At 36.8% G+C, this 19,854-nt stretch overlaps 1 protein-coding gene across 2 annotated transcripts; it reads left to right on the forward strand.

The window, feature by feature from the left end:
- Window positions 1-337: 337 nt before the first annotated feature.
- On the forward strand, window positions 338-18,850 carry LOC114481254 (uncharacterized). 2 transcript variants are annotated; one of them, XM_028475922.1, is made up of 7 exons: window positions 338-494; window positions 1,992-2,122; window positions 2,237-2,337; window positions 2,423-2,571; window positions 4,310-4,538; window positions 4,637-4,857; window positions 17,598-18,850. In XM_028475922.1, the coding sequence occupies exons 2-7, from the start codon at window positions 2,004-2,006 to the stop codon at window positions 17,763-17,765; spliced, it is 987 nt and encodes a 328-aa protein (XP_028331723.1). In that variant the 5' UTR covers window positions 338-494; window positions 1,992-2,003; the 3' UTR covers window positions 17,766-18,850. The 2 variants fall into 2 exon arrangements, with proteins under 2 accessions (XP_028331723.1, XP_028331724.1); XM_028475923.1 differs by having other exon boundaries at window positions 344-498.
- Window positions 18,851-19,854: the final 1,004 nt, after the last annotated feature.

Raw genomic sequence — 19,854 nt, forward strand, 5'->3', positions numbered from 1 at the left:
TCTGGAATGACAAACCCCATACACATCAATGGAGAAAGTGACGTAATTTATCCTAGGAGGAATTACGTAGTGGATATCTGACATTACAATTGTGGATAGGAAGAATGTCGTTGTTTAATGTTCATTTTGACTAGGAAGAATTCAATTGAGGATATGTGTCTTACATATCCACACTAGCTATTAAATGTTAAAAGGGCTTGCATAATATACAGGCCTATTTTAATCAGGGGATCTCCATGATTGCATCACATTGTTTTCATCTTACGTCACGTCTTCGTAGGTGAAACCTGACACCGCAGGTGGTGCACGTGGTCCGTTGTTTACTTCTTCCAGAGGAAAAGGAGGGGGAGGGGCCAACGTTGGGAAACGTTCCTCGTGGATGAAGTAACGTTACTCAGCGTTTGGTAAAATAACGATACTAAGTTTAGAGAAATATGTTCCACTGAGAGTCCACGTCCACAGTTCTGCTCCAAGACTCTTCTACAGCATCTGCAGTATGTATGTTTGTGCTTTAGTTTAGTGTATGTTTGTGCTTTAGTGCAGGCTTTGTCTTCTTATGGTCAATTGTCCCGCACAAAGCTGTTTTTTTTTTTTTTTCTTCTTTTTTTTAATTTATTTTATTTTTTAATTTAATTGAATGTATTTTATTTTTTGTTTTTTAAGCCTTAATAATGTGGAGTTTTTCATTTATTTCGTTCTTTAAAAAAAAAAAAAAAAAAAAATAGACGTTTTAAAACCTTGCTGGCATTACACTTATGTGCTGTTTTGCTTTGCTTTTTGTTGTTTTTAAGCCTTAATAATGCGGAGTTTTTCATTTATTTCGTTCTTTGACGTTTTAAAACTTTGCTGGGGTGACACGTATGTGTAAATGGTTTTGTTTTGCTTTAGTTCTACTAGTACACTAGAAAGCAATGGTTTTGATATAAATGCATTTTTAAACATTTGTTGTCACTGTACGCAAACTAGGCATATTATTGCTGCATTCAGGCTCACTTTTTGCTCCTTAAAAATCTCATCAAGTCGCTTTGGGCCTGTACTACGAGGCTGGATTTCCTATTATCGTGCTAACTTCTGTGATTTATTTTGTGTGTGCTACACTACGACGCTAGCTAACATTTTACCGGGCTAAATCACCATGGTAACTTAGGCTGAACACATAACCTAGGCGGAACCAGGTTATGAAGTGGATAAGATCTGAGCGACTAAAGTTCCGCCTCCTGACCAATCAGTTCGCTTGGAAAATGACCTGCCCATTGTTAGAAGGTCCTGGTCGGTGTCAGATCTGACAAATGTGTTTAAGAAAGAAAGATTATTAATCTTGTATAATCTCATGCTTTTACGCATTAACCGTGTCAGCAGCTTCCTGCCTGTGTTCTTTTCTTCCTGCTTTTTCTACAGCAACAGTGTTGTTTTTGGTCTGAATTATTGATTTTAATTCTTCATATTTTTAAAGAATTATTCCTCATTTGTAATGTAATTTGCTCAACACAGTTTCTCTGTGATTGTGGTTGGTCTGACGCTGCAACCTCCACCCATTTCACTAGAGCGCACACATAGCCACGCTAAAATCACCTCGCAAAAGTGAACGTATTCATACCCTGCTTTGTAGTACAGCTGCTCTCTGATGGAGAATGTTTGTTTAGATGAAGCTAATGGAGCTATATCCTGGATGTACTTATCCAGCTTCGTAGTACGGGCCCCAAACGGGAACGAAAAAGGGAATCTATACAGCTTTGGATTTATATGACTAATTAGAATTTTAGTATCAGTGGGTCTAATTTTAGCATGTTGAGACTTGCTTTGGACAGTAAACCAACCTAAAAACAAATGTGTGAAGGAAGTGAGTTTTATTTTGGAGTTAATGATATCGATACTCTGTTGATTAGCTTAAAGAAACCAAATGTCGTTAAACATTTTAAATGAATAGACATTTGTCCCAATATTTATCTAGATTTGTGAGACTACCAATGTCAAAACTTGATTCATTTCAGACTGACACCAGGATGATTCAGCTCGGAAGTCTGTTAACGCAATTTCACCCCAGCTCCAAACCATCAGAAAGCGTTTCCAGTCAACATTTAAAACAGACGGCAGCGCTACCCGACTTTTTGCAACATGTCATGCAAGTATTCCCTAGTTGTTTGTTTACTGTCATATCACATGGTAACTAGAAAACAAGAGAATCATGTTGCTGAGAAGCTGTCAGGCTAAATCTAGAAGTTCCTTGTCATAACAGAAAACTCACTGGACTGAGAAAAGATTATGTTTACAACAACCTGCGCATCCCTGACCACCATCAAACGGCTAAGGATGACATCGACATCGTTATCCTCTCAGGTTGGTGACTAGGACGCTTGGGCCTGCTTGGAGAAAAGCATGGAAGTTTTATGCTTTCCATTTTGTTTTGTTTTTTTCGTCAAAGGCCAGGGGATATTCTGCATCGATGTGAAACCCTGGAGGGGAACTCTGTCAGATCACAACCATCAATGGCATTTACAAGTAAAAGAAAAGGACCAAAACTTCACCAACACCTACATTGAGCAAGTGGAAGACCCTTTAAAAGCTCTCATGGTAAAAACTTCTCCTTTATTTGGAAAAAAATGAAAACGCTTAAATCAAAGGTCCATCGCATCATTTAGTCCAGTGGTTTTCCAACTTTTGTGGCTCAAACCCCCCTTTTTCCCCCTTTATTTCTTTAATCCAATACCCCCTTAGTCCGACTACAACATTTTGCTTAGAAAACAATTTAAAACAACTATCGAGCATAGTGATGGAATGAATGAGTTATAACATATTTTAAAGAATCTCATTTTGTAATTATAAGTGAATGAAACAGTAATTAGTGCAGTTTTTTTGGCTCGTGACCCCCATGTGATATCAAGAATTTCTGGCGACCGCAAAGACATTTTTTTTTTAACTGCATTTTAGTTGAACTATATTTATATTTCACAAAGTGAAAGTATAACAATGCAGTTTAAGATTGTGTGTTGTTTTGATTTGAAAAAAAAAACAGTAATGAAAACATTTAAATCTATTTCAACTTTTCTGAAATTTCAGGCGATCCCACATGGGGTCCCAACCACAAGGTTGAGGAACACTTGGGGGCTCCTGAATACATTTATTTCTATAGGTTTTGTCATTTCAGACTGACTGTTAATTTTCCTCTCTCTCTCTCTCAAGTACCCCCTGTAGTGCCATCACGTACCCCTAAGGGCACACGTACCCCAATTTGAGAAACACTGATTTAGTCAATAGTATTTAAACAAACTGCATTCGGGTGAAGAGATTCTGAGTCACAGTAACAATTTATATGGAAATTTCCAGCACGGCAGAAGCAGAGCTTCCTAAACTTCACGAGTGGCCACTCTTACTCTGAAAGGCCATAATTATGTTCCCCAGGTTGAGAAGCAGACGGGTGCCTTAGCACAGCTGTCACCTTTATGGGTCTGTTTAAAGTCATTCATTTGCATTTCTATGGATGCTCCATTTTGAAGGGGAATCTGCAAACAGATGCTTTATTGTTGAAATGATGTTTGAATAACTTCTATGATCTAAACAGAGTAGATACAATGTATCTGGGTCATTCCATGTCATTTCAACAAATGGTCCATGCACTTTGGTCTACAAAATTCTGACATTTTGACCATTTGTTTCCGTGATCATTCAATAGGCACACTGTCATTTTTTAATTTGATCGGATAAATACTATTTGAGATATGGCCAATTTAGTGAGGAAGGTATGTGCCGATTTTTGTGCGTCCTTGTTTTTCATCCATTTTCAACTTCCGTTTGTCAGGGTTTGGGTTTGGAACATGTTTGGGCCTTCAGTAAACAACTTAGCATATGCCTCATCTCCCTGTAATTTGATCAGCTTTGAGCTATGTACATAGACTGTTCACATTACTAATGATAAGTCACATATGCATTGGTTCTTGGGTCACAGTCTCTTGAAATCCCCCAAAATAAGTTTTTTGACTATTTTCATTGGCCCATAACTACATGTGGGAATGTAAGAAAAAACTTCATCTGTTTTAATTTATAGTATATGGGAAGTGAAACTATTTTTCTTTATGCAACTAATTCATTTTTATTTTGCACCCAAACTTTGGGTTATTTCACCACTCGCCAATATTGAAAATCCTTTACATGAGGCCATTGTAGCTTGCCTCTGTCTTATAATGATTTGTTGTTTATTCGTTTTTCACTAGTAACATTTATAAAAACATTTTTTAAAAATCCCAAATTTAAAGTCTTTTAAGAAATGTATGTAAGCAAATCCCTTGATCGTTGTGTATTTCCTTGTTTTTAGCTAAAGATGGCTAACTTATGTGCTCATCTGAAGAGGAATGGAGTCCACGTACGCCAAAGCCTTTTCTTCCCTAGAGTTATATTCCTCTCTTCTGATTGTGAGCTGGATGAGGACCTGAGGAAGAGGAGGGAGCTGATCTTCCACCAACAGATTGATGACTTTCTCCAGTCTTTCAAAAAAAGCTACATGACCTGGATATCAGATTCTCTGACGCCATCGTGGATCTCTGGTGAGAATTGCCCTAAAAAAAAAAAGAATTGATCAGAGGTAAATCATGTTTTTAACATGATTAAAAGGATGTTGAAGAGGGGGTTTCTTGTCCTGTAGGTCATCTGTCATACAGACAAATGGAGACTGTGAGGGAAGTGTTAAGGAAGGTGGGCACGTGGGATCTGCTGAGGCTGCATGGAGGTGAACAGCTGAAAGGAGACTACCAGGGCTGCCCGTTCATCGCACTCAACCGCCAGGAGGTGGACACTCTGGAGTTCTCCAGAATCAGAACGCTGTCTGCTCATTCTCTGTGGGCACTACTGGGTCATATTCCTCAGGTCAGTGACTATAATTCCCAGCAATCCTTTGTCAGCGCCCACAGAAACCAGTAGGTGGCACTAGTACTTTATATCTTAATTCCTTCATTATTGGGATCAATCTAAACAGGAGGTTCGGTTTGAGCCAAAAATTGAAATTTGATTAGTTTTGATGATATAAATGTATATACAAACCCTCAAAAATGTCTTTTGAGAATCAAACTGAATTTTATCATGGGGAATTCTAAAATTATTACCGTAGTAGGCTATTCCAGTTTCTTCCATCAACACACTGGTAGATGTTAATCATAAATTCCATGTATTTACAAAAATAACCAAACACCACTAATCCTACCACTGCTATATGCCAAAAATGTAACAAGTCATTTTAATAATTCCAGCTAGTTCATTTTGTTTTCTCTTTGAATAATATATTAAGGTTTTTTTATTCAGACAACTTTTTTTCAGGTAATGTACTTTGATCTCCTGGCATGTTTCGACTGTCAACTGCCAGTGTTCTTCAGAGGCCTCTGCAGATTGTTTTGATGTGTCCTTGACTTCCGCGTAATAATTCTAGATCTTTTTTTCCCTTTTTGTCTTTATTAATAATATGTTAAGGTTTCATTTTTTTCTGGCAACTTTTTATTCAATTTTGAATAAATTGAAGAAGACTGGCAGTTTGAAGAAGACTTTGAAGAAGACTGGCAGTTGACAGTCGAAACATGTCAGGAGGAGATCAAAGTAAATTTCCTGAAGAAAAAAAAAAGAAGAAAAAAAGAGTTATCTGAATAAATGAATCCTTATAACATATCGTCATTTTAATCTTTGCAAAGTAGAAATAATTAAATATTATTTGTTTTATTTGTTGCTAAAAAAGAAGCTTTATAAACACTTTCTTTTATAACGTAAACAATGTGTCTTAATGTGTCTTGAAGATCAGTGCTTTTTGGGGATTTATTACGCATTTCCACCCATCCACAGCCACAGCTTCCTGCTGTGATATTACCCCGTCACACCCCCCTCCACCCTGAGACTGCATGTACCAACTGCTGTGTGTTTGATACATGACCCAACAGTCATTAGACAGTGTTCTGTGGGCCCTTTTATAGCCCAGGGACACACACACACACACACACACGGCGACAGGAAAATAATAATAATTTCCAAAGAAATATTTGTAGATTGAGGCACATTGGCCACGGTTACATGATATTTTTGAATTCTGGATTAATTATTTAGAATTAAATAATTCAGAATTAAAGTATTCTGCTTCATGTTTACATAGAAGTAGTAATTCTGATTTGAGGTTTACATGGAAAATACATTTTTTTTCGCCTTTGTTCGATTCCGCTTCTGATTGGACAGGGCCGAAAGTGACGTATTCACGTCTACCGGAAAAAAACACACAACAAACCTTTCCTTTTTGGCTGCAACATAAAAGACCACATAATAAGAACTGTTTTCACTTTTGGTTTGATTGTAGTTTTGAAGCAGCAACTCGACAATAACATACTGTTTGACTTTCGTCAGCTGAGAAGTAGAAGGGAGATAGAAGACCGCACTTTGGCCAATCAAAGCCAATGGTTAATGCAACAGCTTCTTTACCTCCACTCTACTTGATTTTGAGTGGAAAGACAACTTTCGGACGACCAGCGCAACATTTTTTTGTTTCGTTTGTTTTTTTGGGGGATTTTTTCACGACATTTGTGAAGCTCGTGCTGGGGCTTCATGTCCCCTGATGAAGCCTGTTTCGTTTGCCGATGTCTGTGTGTTTGTAATATGTCCGTGAGTGTGTTTACTCCTCCGTCCACTCTTTTCATTATATCTTCTAAGGCTCTTATTAAATAAATAGTCTCGGCTCGAGTCCAACGCTTGCTTCGAGCGGCCATCTTGGATTATGGTGGAATGAATGTTGATAAAATATTGGAATAATTTCATTCGGAAATAAAATCAGAACAAACCAGCCATTTAATTCAGATTTAAGTTCAAAGCGGAATGGCCATTTTCATTCGGAATTAGGTGTTTACGAGGGGATTTTTAGTCTTTTTAATTTTTATTCTGAATTAAAGGAGAGTTAAAGCTCTCATGTAAATGTAGCCAGTAACAAATGTAAAAGAATAAGGACAAATAACCATTGAAACGTCTGTTTTACATCGGCAATCATAAGTCATCCTAATTTAAATGTGTTAATGGATCGTTCATAAGTTTAATTTGCTGCTTTTTAATAGCATTGTTAATTAACCCTTTGCTCGTGAGCAGCAGCTGCCGGGGGAAACCCGATAGCTCCCCCAGGCATGAATTCAAGCCACAGAAAAAAAATGCACGCCTTTTGATTTGTCACTTGTAAACACAACAGAGGCTCAAATATATCTGTGATGATCTACACTTTCACTCCAGCATCTGTTTGCCTGTGAGATACACCACCACGGGCATTCAAAAAGCCACCATGGATGGTTCTAGGTGTGTGTGTGTTCTGTGAGCTTGGCCAATTACTCGACAAAGAATGGCATGTCTGCTCACCCCAAAGTGGAGAATGATTGAGTAGAGTGGCTGTAATTTATTAATTATGGCCTTTTATTCTTAGACCAGTGTTCTGGCTTCATTCAATTTGTATGGATCGTGGGGGTAATTACAGCGCGTGGATGTGTGTCTGTGTGTGTTAAAGAGAGAGACAAAGAACTAAAGATCCATTCATGTCATAATTTGTGTGTGTGTGTGTGTGTGGGGGGGTTATTTATTCGTCTTAATGTCTTCCCATTCTCTGATTTAAAAGGCCTTTTTTTTATCACTTTATGTAACTGAGTTTATTCAAAGGAAACCCTGAATTTAAAAAGATAAAATAAAAATATTGGTTGTGTGTCTAACAGTTAAACCAATGTTTCTCAAAAGGGGGCACGTGTATCCCTAGGGGTACGCAATGGCACAACAGGGCGTACTTGAGAAAGAGAGAGGGAAAATGTAACAAATGACAGCATTAACAATATGTGGTTTTATGTTTATTTTTATTGAAAAATGATATTTATACTAAATATTACCAGCAACTCACAAAACAACAACAAAAACACACACAATTAGAGAAAAAATATACTGAAGAATAAAAAGAACAGACAAACAATGACAAACTACACAAAATGACACCCAAAACACACCAATATTTACTGTTACCAGCAACACACAAAACGACATCAAAGACACACAATAATTGAGAGAAAAATAAAGATCACTACAAAATACACAAAAATAACAAATACCAACAAGACACAAAAACACACAAAATAAGAGAAAAATATACTGAATAATAAAAAGAACAAACTACACTATGACACCAAAAACACACAAAATGATTATAGAAAATATGCTGATTAGAACATGAACTGAAAATACAACTGTAAATGATCAAAACTGAAGGTATAAATTTATTCAGGGGGCACTAAATACTGTTTCATTCTACTTATTTACAAAATGAGATTTTTTAAAAATGTGTATTATCACTCATTCATACCATCATTATGTTGTTTTTTCGCAGAATTCTGAGAAAAATGTTCTAGTCGGACAAATGGCGGTACTTGGATTCAAATATAAGAAAAATGGGTTACTTTAAGAACCACTGAGCGAAACAACTAAAAATACACCCAATTGGCTGTAACCTGATGCTTTAGCTGATTAATAGGAACAAACCCACCAGGGGGAAAACAAAGCTGTAAATTCAGAGACAACATCTCCGCTAACAGAAATCACTGCCAATAATTAGATATTGGTTGCCGGAGTTACATTACTGACCGCGATGTCCACATTAGCACAGCTTGTTCATTTAACATTCTTCTCTGTTTGGCCTGCACGCGTCACGGACCTGAAATGGAAAAGCCACAGTGCGTCGGGTGCTCGGCACAGAAAAAGCCAGAAAGGGAAGGCATCAACCACTTTGTGCTGATAATGAATGGAGGAACACAAAAGGCCAGTAGGAAAGCATTTTCTAAGAATTCTGTCGCCTAAGTAGCTCATATTGACAGCTGCCGTGGCTTTTCACTCTCATTTCATATAATAGGAAAAACATTTGAAGTAGCCATTAATGTTGCAAATGTAGTGTTCTTCACACTGTACGAATTTATCAATCTGATGAGTTCAGAGTGTACTATAGGTTATCATATACTCCACACATAAGAGAGATGGTAGTCAACGCGTGATGCAAAATTGCAAAAGGCTGCGCCGGAGAATCCCGAATCCTTTGCTGTATTTTTGTGTTTAAAAATAACCAAGTGAAATAAAACAGAGAATGTGACATATTGTAGGCCTAATAGATTCATAAATCAAAGATTATTTACTCACAAACAAACATAGAAGGTTCGAAATTGACAATCAAAAATTTGCTTTGATCTTCATCATTTGGGAAAAATGCATTTGTTCCCAAACTGAAACATCCGAATGCAACCCAATACAGTGTGACGTCATATCACGGGGAATACCTGTAAAAAAAAAATTTTTAAAGTTGAACAAAAATGGTGTCTACTCCTTCTCTGGCAAAGAAACAAAAGAAATTATAGTAATAGTGAAGTAAAAAAAACTTCTTTAGGTAACTTAAGAAGTGTTCCGCCCCATTTTCATCATTTTGACCAGTGCGATCGTAAATAGGCCACACATTTTAGTGGGAAAACCTGCAATTTCATCATTAATGTGGTCTGGCATGCACTTCTTTGTATAAAACATTTGTAAGGTATGAAAGGAACCAACAATATGTGACCTTAAACTTAAATTCACATAAAGTTTCTTGATTTTGCAACAATTCTGTGGGAAACTTTAAGGAATATAGCAAGAAAGTAACATTCTTTCTCCAATTTCAGATTGAAAATAACTGCCATCTTGTGATATAAGCATGACAAAACTGTGCAAATACTGTGGATTTTTATTACATTTGTGTGAATTATTTGATAATTTAATATTACTTAAACACTTGACAGACAAACAGAGGGGTTCTAAACATAACACACCAATGATGATAATTAATTCAGCGTAATTCAAATGATCTTTTCAACATTATTTCTTGAAATATCATGTATTATGGGACACTTTGATATCAAACACGGCTAAAAAATAGCATAGTTTCACATATCGAACTTTACTGTTAAACATGAATGTCAAAAATCATGTTATGCTTTTTCTTTACTATATTGTTAACAGTAAATACCTTAAACTAACTTTCGTGATATTTTCTGGTATTTTAAGCACTTTTTAAATGATGAAACATGTAAAATAGCATTCTGTTGTATACAGAATTACCTCAATTCAATTTCTGCAGGAACCATTCCAATAATGTTTCCTTTTGTGACTTTTCAAACGTATTTTAACAGTTTCTTTGTTCTCATTTTGGAGGGGAAAAAAGACTCTTGGGGAAGGCCTGGGATGTGTCCGAGGTGACAGTGGATCAAAGTTTTGGTTAGAGTTCCAGTTATTAGCTTTTTCCCTTTCTAAGTGGGATGAAAGAAGGATCATGTAAACAGTTGGTGATAAGAGACGGGTTCCTATGTTCACCAAATGGTGAATATGAGGGTCAGGTATGCACTTCAAAGTTACTGTAACAGCATTCTGTTTGTGATAAAGAAACAGGCTCCCTAATAAATCCTGTTAGAGAGGGGGTCTTTAGGACAAAGGTCAACTTGAAAGGGGCTTGTTTCCCTACATGTGTTCTATGGGGGTTACCAATCCTACAATGCATGTGGCGAAACTTTTCTGGAAGTTCAAGTCACGTGACGATTTGTCAACAAACCGATTAAATTAAAGGAACAATTGAGCCCTGCAGAGTTAATATAAGCAAAGTTTTCTGATGGATTTCTAACAAGAAAAATCTTTTAGCGTTTGCTTTAGCAGAGTGTTCTGATGTTTGTAATTGCAGTGACGCTCTTGAAAAAAAAAAAGTGTTGGAAATCATTTAGGGCAGTGTGTAGGAAGCTTTAGAGGGAAACTAGCCACGCAATTACAGTAGAGAGGAGTGCGGCAAAATGACAAGAGTCTCTAATGAACTCGTGAAGACACCAGCACTTAAAGAGGGGAAGGCAATGATGAAACGCTGCCTTGTGACAATGTGTGATTAAACCTGTTAGAAAATCTCTTCTTTTCCATCGAGTCCCAGTGGAGAGATCCAACATCTGACTATTTGAAGATGACTCCATGCGTTTCCTCCAAACTCATCGCTCTGCATGCAGCATCAGTCAGTTTAAAGGGCTCTTCAAAGGCCTCTTTTGTTAATTTAGTTAAACACCAGCTATTGGAGTTCATGTTTTACTCATCCACTTAACACAGGCGAGTTTCTGTATGTATGAATTCATGTTTAAAATTGAGCGACAATACATTATTATGCATTAACTAATTACATCAAATACAGGAGGAGGAGGAAGAGGAAGAGGATGCTGCAAAAGACGGCATATATTATTACAAACTGTTAGGAATCCTGAATTATGTAATGATAATAACATACAGATACAATAGCTATAACGTTGCTTCATTTTAATGTTTCTATACTAGCCTGACCATAAAAACATCTGTGTGACCCAACCATATAAAAACTCTTTCACTCCATTTTTCATTGTAGGGACCAATGAACCTATTAGTCTGGAGTGGTATGTCATTTTGGCTGTTTTTTTTGGCTTAGTTGGATTTCAGAAATACTGGGGTTCAATTTTCCCACCCTTCGATTCCCAATTTATATCACACTTGTCTTCTATACAGTACATTAATCGTATGCATGGTATAGAAATGACTTTCAGCCATGTGAAAATTCTAAACTAGCTATTAATTTGTTGATATATAAAATAAATTCATGAGAGATAAACCTGAACATCACTATAGGTTATTGAGTGTAGACAACATAATTCTAGACAAAAATATGCCCATCACAGCACTCGTTAATTGAAAAGCATGGAAAATTTCATATTTTCTGGTGGCCATATTGGATTTTCAAAATGACAGCGATTCCATAATCATTTTAATATATACCATAATTTTACTCATAATCAAAAACACAAGTTTAGACACCAAGTTTATGATTGTATGTAACTTAGAAGGGTCATTATGAGGCATATTTAACTTGGAGACAGCCATTTTCAAAATGGTGTCCTAAAACAAGGTTGAGGGGTAGGAAAAATTGAACACTGATATTTCAGGCTTATCTTAGTAAAAAAAACAATAAAATCAATTTTGGCCGTAACTTAGAGCTCCCCCTAAAGGTCCCTTTTGGTTATGTCACTCTCGTAAAACACTCCACGTCCCCCTCCTCCTGCCCCACCCCACAGCTACATGCGCACCTTTGCTCTCCCAAGATGGTAGCAACTGATCACTGAAAAATCCTAATACAAGTGACACTAAGGGTGCTTTCACACATATAGTCCCATGTGACCATGTGAACAGTATGAGGAAGAGAGACAAGTAAAATAAATGAATGATGTGGGAGTAATAAGGAAGGGGATGTGGAAATGTGTGTGATGTGTTTGTTTGTCTGATGACAAAGCGACTCTGAAACTGGATGGATGATAGATAGATGGATGGATGGATGTTTGTGTGTGTGATGCCTGATGGAGCGCTGGCTTGCGAGTATGTGTGATGCGACGACGGTGTGTGTGATTGCTTGGACAAAGGTCTTCTCTGCCTTTTTTTTGCTGGCTCCGCCATGATAAAAGTCTGAGAAAAGTTAATTTGTAGACAACCATGTGCAGCCACGGGGGTTGGTCATAATCTAGCATTAGTTTGTGTTGGGCTGTCGTAAAGCAGTACGTCTTGCCACTGGGTCGGAGGCAGGGAAAGTTGCAAGTGCTGTTTTCTGGCCAGAGACAGCAGGGGGAGATAAAAGACCCCCTAATCAACCAATAAACACTTTTATTACCCTCACAGGGACTACGAGAATGATTTATTAGGGTGAAAAAGTTACTTAGTTCTGCTTTAATTTTCAGTACCAGGAACCCTTCACAGAAAAGCCTTGGCCTTGGTCACTTAAAGGAAATGTCTTCAAATAACCTGATTTTAGGTCCTGTTGGGATCCTGGGTTCCCAACAGTTACATTAAAGGCTAGTAAGAATGACTAAAGAATATTTTTTTCTAAAGATGTGATTTTTTTTTTTTTAATTATTATTACTTTAAGCTTGTTTTGTTGCTGTTCAGGACCAAAACTGGGGGGAAAAAAGGCTAAAACCTTAAAATGCTTTGCTACTATAGAGCATATTTGACCCACTTCGAGCTTACTCCCTGTAAAGAGGCCGAATAGACGTAATCATATTTCAGAAATATGTTTTCTTTATTTATTTTTTAATTTATCCTCAGTTCTTACAAAAAAAAGAAAAGAATGTTGTAAAATAAATGTTTTTGGTATTAATTGAATTTAAAAAATCCTTGACCTCTAGCTCCTGTTGGCGAGATACAATGTGTTACATTCAGGTGTGTTAAAGCAGTGGATCCCAAACAGAGGTTTGCATACTCAGAAACATTTATCAATCAATTAAAAAATATCGAGAAAATGTTTCTAGTTCATTTTTAGGCTATTTTTGGGGACATATTGACCAAAAATTAACAATAATGTTGCTCTGTAAAATAAATGCTGTCCTTTCTTGTAATTTATCGAAACAGGAATAATTCATGCCGTCAAAGCACTTTAATCCGACTTTCGAACACTTACAAAGGCTGATTGAGTTTACTTACTAATAAAATAATCACAATAAAGTTGCATTGGTATTTTTTTCTTAAATGCACTTATTCATTTGAGTTTATGATTAAGCCTTAAGACCAAAGCTCGAGACACAGGAAGGAGGAACTATGGGGTACTATGATATGAAGAGGGGGTACACATGATTTGACAAAAATGCAAAGATATTTTGTAGTTATATTTTTTCTAAATTAAAAATCAAACCATTATTTTGTCAACGTGCCTGAGCCACTTTTGCCTTGAAATGCTTCACATGCTATTTAAAAGGAGCTTTTATTTGACTAGTAACCAAGCTATTAATGCAAGCTCTGAGATCATATCTGTTTTGTGGATTCAGGATATTAAGAGTGAAGCCTGCTGCATGGACTCATGAGATTTGATCGATTGTGGGTTCATGAATAATGAAGAGGGCTGAGTGGAGCGGAGGCCCTTAATTACAGCATTGGAAGCCATTCTCGTTAATTGAGGAGAGTAAAGGTGCAGAAGAGGAATACGTGCTAATCGTAGACTGAAAATGCATCAACTGTAAATGTGTAAACTCTTATTTCTGTCCTTGTTTGTTTGTACCACCTGTGAGCAGACTATCGTTCATTTAATGTAAAAAGGCTAATGTGAGCAGCAGGCCTACAACATAATTGACAGCCCCGCCATCTGTTACAGTTACGTGAAATTACAACTAAGCTGGTTAACAGACACTTTGGCCCATTGTCTGTTGTTTTGATAATCACCCTTAATAACGGACGGCATCAATATGGTCTTTAAACCTGATTTGTTTCTTAATGGAGTCGGATGGGGGCAGTCAGTGTATGCTCCGGGAGTAATAGTGTTAGAGATGTTCATAAAGAGAAAATTAAATCAGTCATAGATTGTGCCCTCTTAAGTCGGCCAGACAGCCAGACCCACTGAGGAGAAAAAAAGGAGGAGATTCATATTTTAACCTCTTGCAGAAAATGCACTTATGTGGATGGAAATGAAGTCAAAGCTGGGTGACTGGGTGTAATGGTTATTACCGAGGCTCTAATGGTTTCCTGTTCACTAAGGCAGGTTGTTGCTATTTAGAGCTTAGTCTGACATTTGTTTTACCTTTTATAAGTTGAGACAAACACAATTATTGAAGGACTGTCAACAAACTGTTGTATAGGCATCTCACTGACACCTTTTCATTAATTATTATAATTATTCCCATTGATCATAAATAGGGTTGGGCATCGATTGGCAGAGGTGAAAGTAACAGATTACTGTACTCATGTTACTGTAATTGAGTTTGTTTTATGGGTGCTTTTTTGAGTATATTTCTAAATCAGTAATTTCTCTTGCACTTAAGTATGTTTTAAAAATAAAAAAAACGTTACATTTCTACACCAAACAGTTACTGAGTAAATTATCATTTTTCATTTTATAAGTGATCAACGGACATTGTGAAACTACAAAAAATGAAATGAGCAGACAACAATCAAATGCATCCCATCATAACCGACGAATCAAATTAAATGTAATGCACGGCACCAAAACGGCATTGAATGACAGGTATTTTCTCTGTTTGAGTTTATAAGTAGCTGATCATTTGTTTTATTTAAAAAAAGAATTATGCAAGTTTTCCTCTTTTCTTTTTTAGGTTTATACATTAGATGAAATGTGGGGGGGTGAAAGTAACTAGTAACTCATACTTTGAGTACTCTTTAATTTAGCTACTTTTTACTTTTTACATAAGACTTACTTGTTTCTGAGTACAATTTCAATCAAGTAACAGTACTTCTACTTGAGTAGGATATATCCGTACTTTTTACACCTCTGTCGATTGGTTCCGGGAATAACTTTCCAATTTTCTCGGAAATGTTCATATTAAAAATTTCGATTCCTACTTTTGATACCCAGTCCGCCGAACACCAACAAAGAAGAATCCCTCCATAAGTGTTTGCGTTACCGTACAACAGCGAACAGTGTGTGGCGGTACTGTTACTGATTTTCTCCTGTAGGTGCTGCTAATCTGGACTGGGTTGTACAAGATGTTTCTTATTGTATGTTTGATATTCTGCACCAGGTTAGCTTAAAGCACGTGTCCAACTCAAGGCCCGGGGCCTATATCCGGCCCTTCAGAGCATCTGATTCGGCCTGCGGAAGAAAGTAAAAATGGCAGAGAAAACAGGAATCATTTTGTTAATTACTAAATAATTCAGTTGTAAATTGTTATTGAGAGAACTCTTTTTCCAAAATTCTGAATTTTTTCTTATTCTACAAAATCTTCCCAAATGAAAACTGGAAATGCAAACTTGGGCACATTAATGTTAAAATTGTTTGTTTTCCCACCTAAAACCTGTGACCCACTTGTGATCGAACTGGTCCGTATTTGGCCCTTGAACTAAAATGAGTTTGACACCCCCGGCTTAACGGATTTTGATGAAATTTTTAACTAAAGACAGACCTGAAACCATGAAAGATTCAACTGAATATTGGAGAGGATCTGGATCAAGATACTGATTCTGGATCAGTTTAAGTGATGGATCATTGGCGAAACTTCCAAAAATGTATATCTCGGTTCATAATTTACTAATATTTATTAACTTTGACTCAGTTATGTTGAATTGGTTTCTCAATGACTCCAGAGTTTCGTGCGGATCAGATCCGGATTGTGCATTTTATCTAAATTATTTTTTGAAAAATAGAGGTGCCCATACATTTGGACCTATTGTATCATTATTATTGAGATATACATTTCTCCCAAGCCTTTAAACTGTGAATAATACTAGCACTATGATCAGATCTGATCCAGATAACTGACAATATCTGGCAAAGAGCAGATTTGGCATTTGGCGGAGGTTTGAGCTCTTGTTTCTCATGCATTGACATAATAAAGGCCAACTTTTTGGTTACGCTACATTTATTTCCACTCTTTGTCTTGGCTTTTTGCCACCAGCTGTCAAATAATTATTTTTTTGTACATTACTTACATTTGGCCAAAGCTTCAATGTGAGACACAATTGTTTAGTTTTTTTTTTTTCTTCCACCGACCAATGTCTCCATCCGGGTTTCAGTGCTCTGTAATAAGTAAGTAAATGGTGAAAGGTTCTGTGAGTGAAATCACGGCGGCTTTTGTTGTAGATAATTAGGTTAGCAGCTAGAGTGTGCAGGTGCGGAGGGTCCGCGGTGTGCTCACGTTGTGTTATCGACGTGCTCGTATTCGTGGGCTGTCGGGGGTGTCGCACTTCCCATCAGCCCCGAAGCTCAGCAACCTCTTCACTATTAAAATGATCACTTTCAATAGCAGACAAAGGAAAGAGGGAGCATATCTAGTGCAGGGTATTTTCCCCCACCTCTAATGCTTATCTGCCTTTTGATGTCGGCGTAATAAAAGGCCTATTGGGCTCCCACAATGACCTGCAAAATGGACAAGGGCCAATATACCGGGCCCTGACTGTCGCTACCATTAACTAAAAGGCCGAGACATTATGGAGCGCTCGGGATGAAAGTACACTGAAAAAAATATATAATTGAAAAATTGCCTAATGCTAAAGTGAAAGAAAATGGAGCTGTGAAAAGGCACTGTAATATTCTGTTATACCCTGTAAATGCAGCCAAACAAGAGAAGCAGCAAGGCATTCTTTTTTTAAATAGACATGGTTCAATTACCTGCATGTCTAAATCTAGTTAAGGCTTCTATTGTCAGTGTATTATGCCCCACAACCTACATAAAATCAAGAGCGGTATGACTCCGGTCGAAATGTGGAATTAAAGCTGACGGTGAGAACAAGGTTAACTTAATTTTCATTCAGTTCTGGTCTGTCGTTTGGAGCGCAGTTTCAACTGCACGCTTAAAATGTAACGAACATAAAACTATGGCAAGTTTGAAGGTAAAGGGTAAAAATAAGCAAAAATTGGCTCAAATTGTTCAAAAATATCGCTAGTTTCTTGAAGGCATCTGGTTCAAGTCGTATTTGAATGTTTGGACAGTGTTTTTATTAATGTAATTATTAAACCTTGTCTGAGGGCAAATGTTGATGTTAAAGTTGGAACTCATGAATGTCTATCTTATTTTGCCAAAAAAAAAAAAAGTCAACTTTCTTCTTTTTCCATCCTGCAGGTAACGATTAAAATGTATAAACGTGGATCTCAGGGTTGGTTGGGTAAGTCCCCGAATGCCACGGCAACCATCCCTTCCAACACATGTGTGACCTTCAGGATCAGTGGGGAGGAGCTGGACACCAAAATCCAAGCAAGCTCCATTGAAAGCATCACACTGAGTGTTTAACAGGTTGGCAAGAGGGAGAGAAAGTGTATAAAACTGGGGGTGTGCTCAAAATAACTCAACGTTTCAGAACGAGAACTTGCTAAGTGCCTTTTACTGTGCAGTGTTCGTACTTTGGTTAATTGGGTTAACATACGATTGTCATTATATGAGGAGAAGCTGAAAAAACGGCTGCAGTATTCCTGATTTGCTGTCTCTGTTTAAGCTAAGTTAATATCACTTCACTACCCTGATTAACTTTCTCTTGTGTTGAATGTCTAGGGCTGCCACACTTCACAACATACATTATTTAACTATTGTGTGAGCTAATTGTGCCACAGCAGTTCAGGACTCAAGTGTTTGATGTGCTAATTGTGGAGGTTAGAATGTGTTGGTGTGTTCCTCTCCAGGATTAATAGGAACTTATTCGTGGTGTGTTTAGGCCACATCTGTCAAACTCATGGCCCGGGGGCCAAATCTAGTCCTTTGGAGCATCTAATTCGGCCTGCAGGAGAAAGTAAAACTTACAGAGAAACAATGAATCATTGTGTAAAATGAAACTCAACAATCCTGGTGCTTATATAGCATGATTGCAGTCATTTTTAACATGAAATTCTTACAAAATCCTTCAATTTTCCTCAAGTTGTTACAAAATATTTCTGTTAATTAAGTAGAAATTGGTCACAAAATCTAGGAAATTTAAAGTGAAGATCGTGTTGGGACTGAAATCTTTCACTTATTGCTTGGATGTGGTTGATTTCTTACATATTTTATGTTACTTAAAAGTATAAACCAGGCCACCAACCAATGTTGAAATTACTTGTTTTCCCGCATAAAATCTGTGGCCCACTAGAGATCAAACTTCTCCGTATTTGGCCCCCTGACTAAAATAAGTTTGACACCCCTGGTTTAGGCAGTAAAGGTCTTTATTATTATACCTAGTAATAGCCAGTTATATGGGTGTCAAAGTCTCTTTCTTCAGTTAGCAAAGCTGTGCAAACAGCTAGAATATGTATTTAATAGGCCTGGACGTAGCCAAAAAGAACTTATTTCCATCAAGATATCAGTGGTTATATGTAATGTAATAAAAAGAGCTTTTTCTGCTGACCTGAAACATCATTACACTGTACTCAAACCTTTCACTTTTATAACCGTCTTGTTTACCTGAGGGACAGTCTGTTAGCGTAAGTCATCTTCATGGTTAGAGGCCTCAGTCAACTATGGCTAAATTTGATACATTTTAGTTCATATAAGGCATAATTGCATCTACGGAAGTGGATTACGGCCAATTTTGATGGAGAAAATAATTTTGGGCAAATGAAGAATAATGTCAAAATGTCGAGATCACAGTTGAAAGATAGTGTAGAGATTGAAGTAAAAAAAGACATGATTAAAGTTGAAATGTCAAGAATAAAGTAGAAATGTCAAGAATAAAAATGAAATAATGTCAAGATTGAAGTCGAAAAAATGAGATTAAGGTCAAAATATCTACAATGAAGTTGAGAATAAAGTCAAAATGTCGAGAATAAAGTCAAAATTTCTAAAATAAATAAAATAAAATACAATATTGGGATAAAAGTCAAAGGTTTGCTAATTAAGTTAAATCATCTGTTTCCATCAAATATGGAAGAAAGCTTTAATCTCGACATTATATTTCAACTTTAATCTTGTAATTTCAACTTTTTTCTTGATTGGCCCAAAATTATTTTCTCCACCAAAACTGGCCCTAATCCGCTTCCGTATAAACCAAAGTATATTTTTCTGTAAAAATTAACTGGAAACGCTCCAAAGATATTCCATTCACTTTTATCTTGCTATATTTTACTAGCCATATACTCCTTAAAGCACTTTACATGATGAAAGCCAATTAAAATGGTGCTTATGGTTGTTGTTGTTGTTGTTTTTAATAGCTTTTGTAGTTTTATGTCTGTATTTTTTAAATGTTCTAATAAAACAATAATGGCTCATATTATGAATTACTCTGTTTATTACTGGCAAAAAAATCTCTCTAAAGGTATGCGTGCGATAATGCACCTCATTCCATGCGGTTTTATACGACTTAACCAATGGTTTTCATCAAAGTCTCGTTATGAGCAGGACCTCCATCACCAGT

Source organism: Gouania willdenowi, chromosome 19 (genome assembly GCF_900634775.1).
Source record: "Gouania willdenowi chromosome 19, fGouWil2.1, whole genome shotgun sequence".
Lineage (NCBI taxonomy): Eukaryota > Metazoa > Chordata > Actinopteri > Blenniiformes > Gobiesocidae > Gouania > Gouania willdenowi.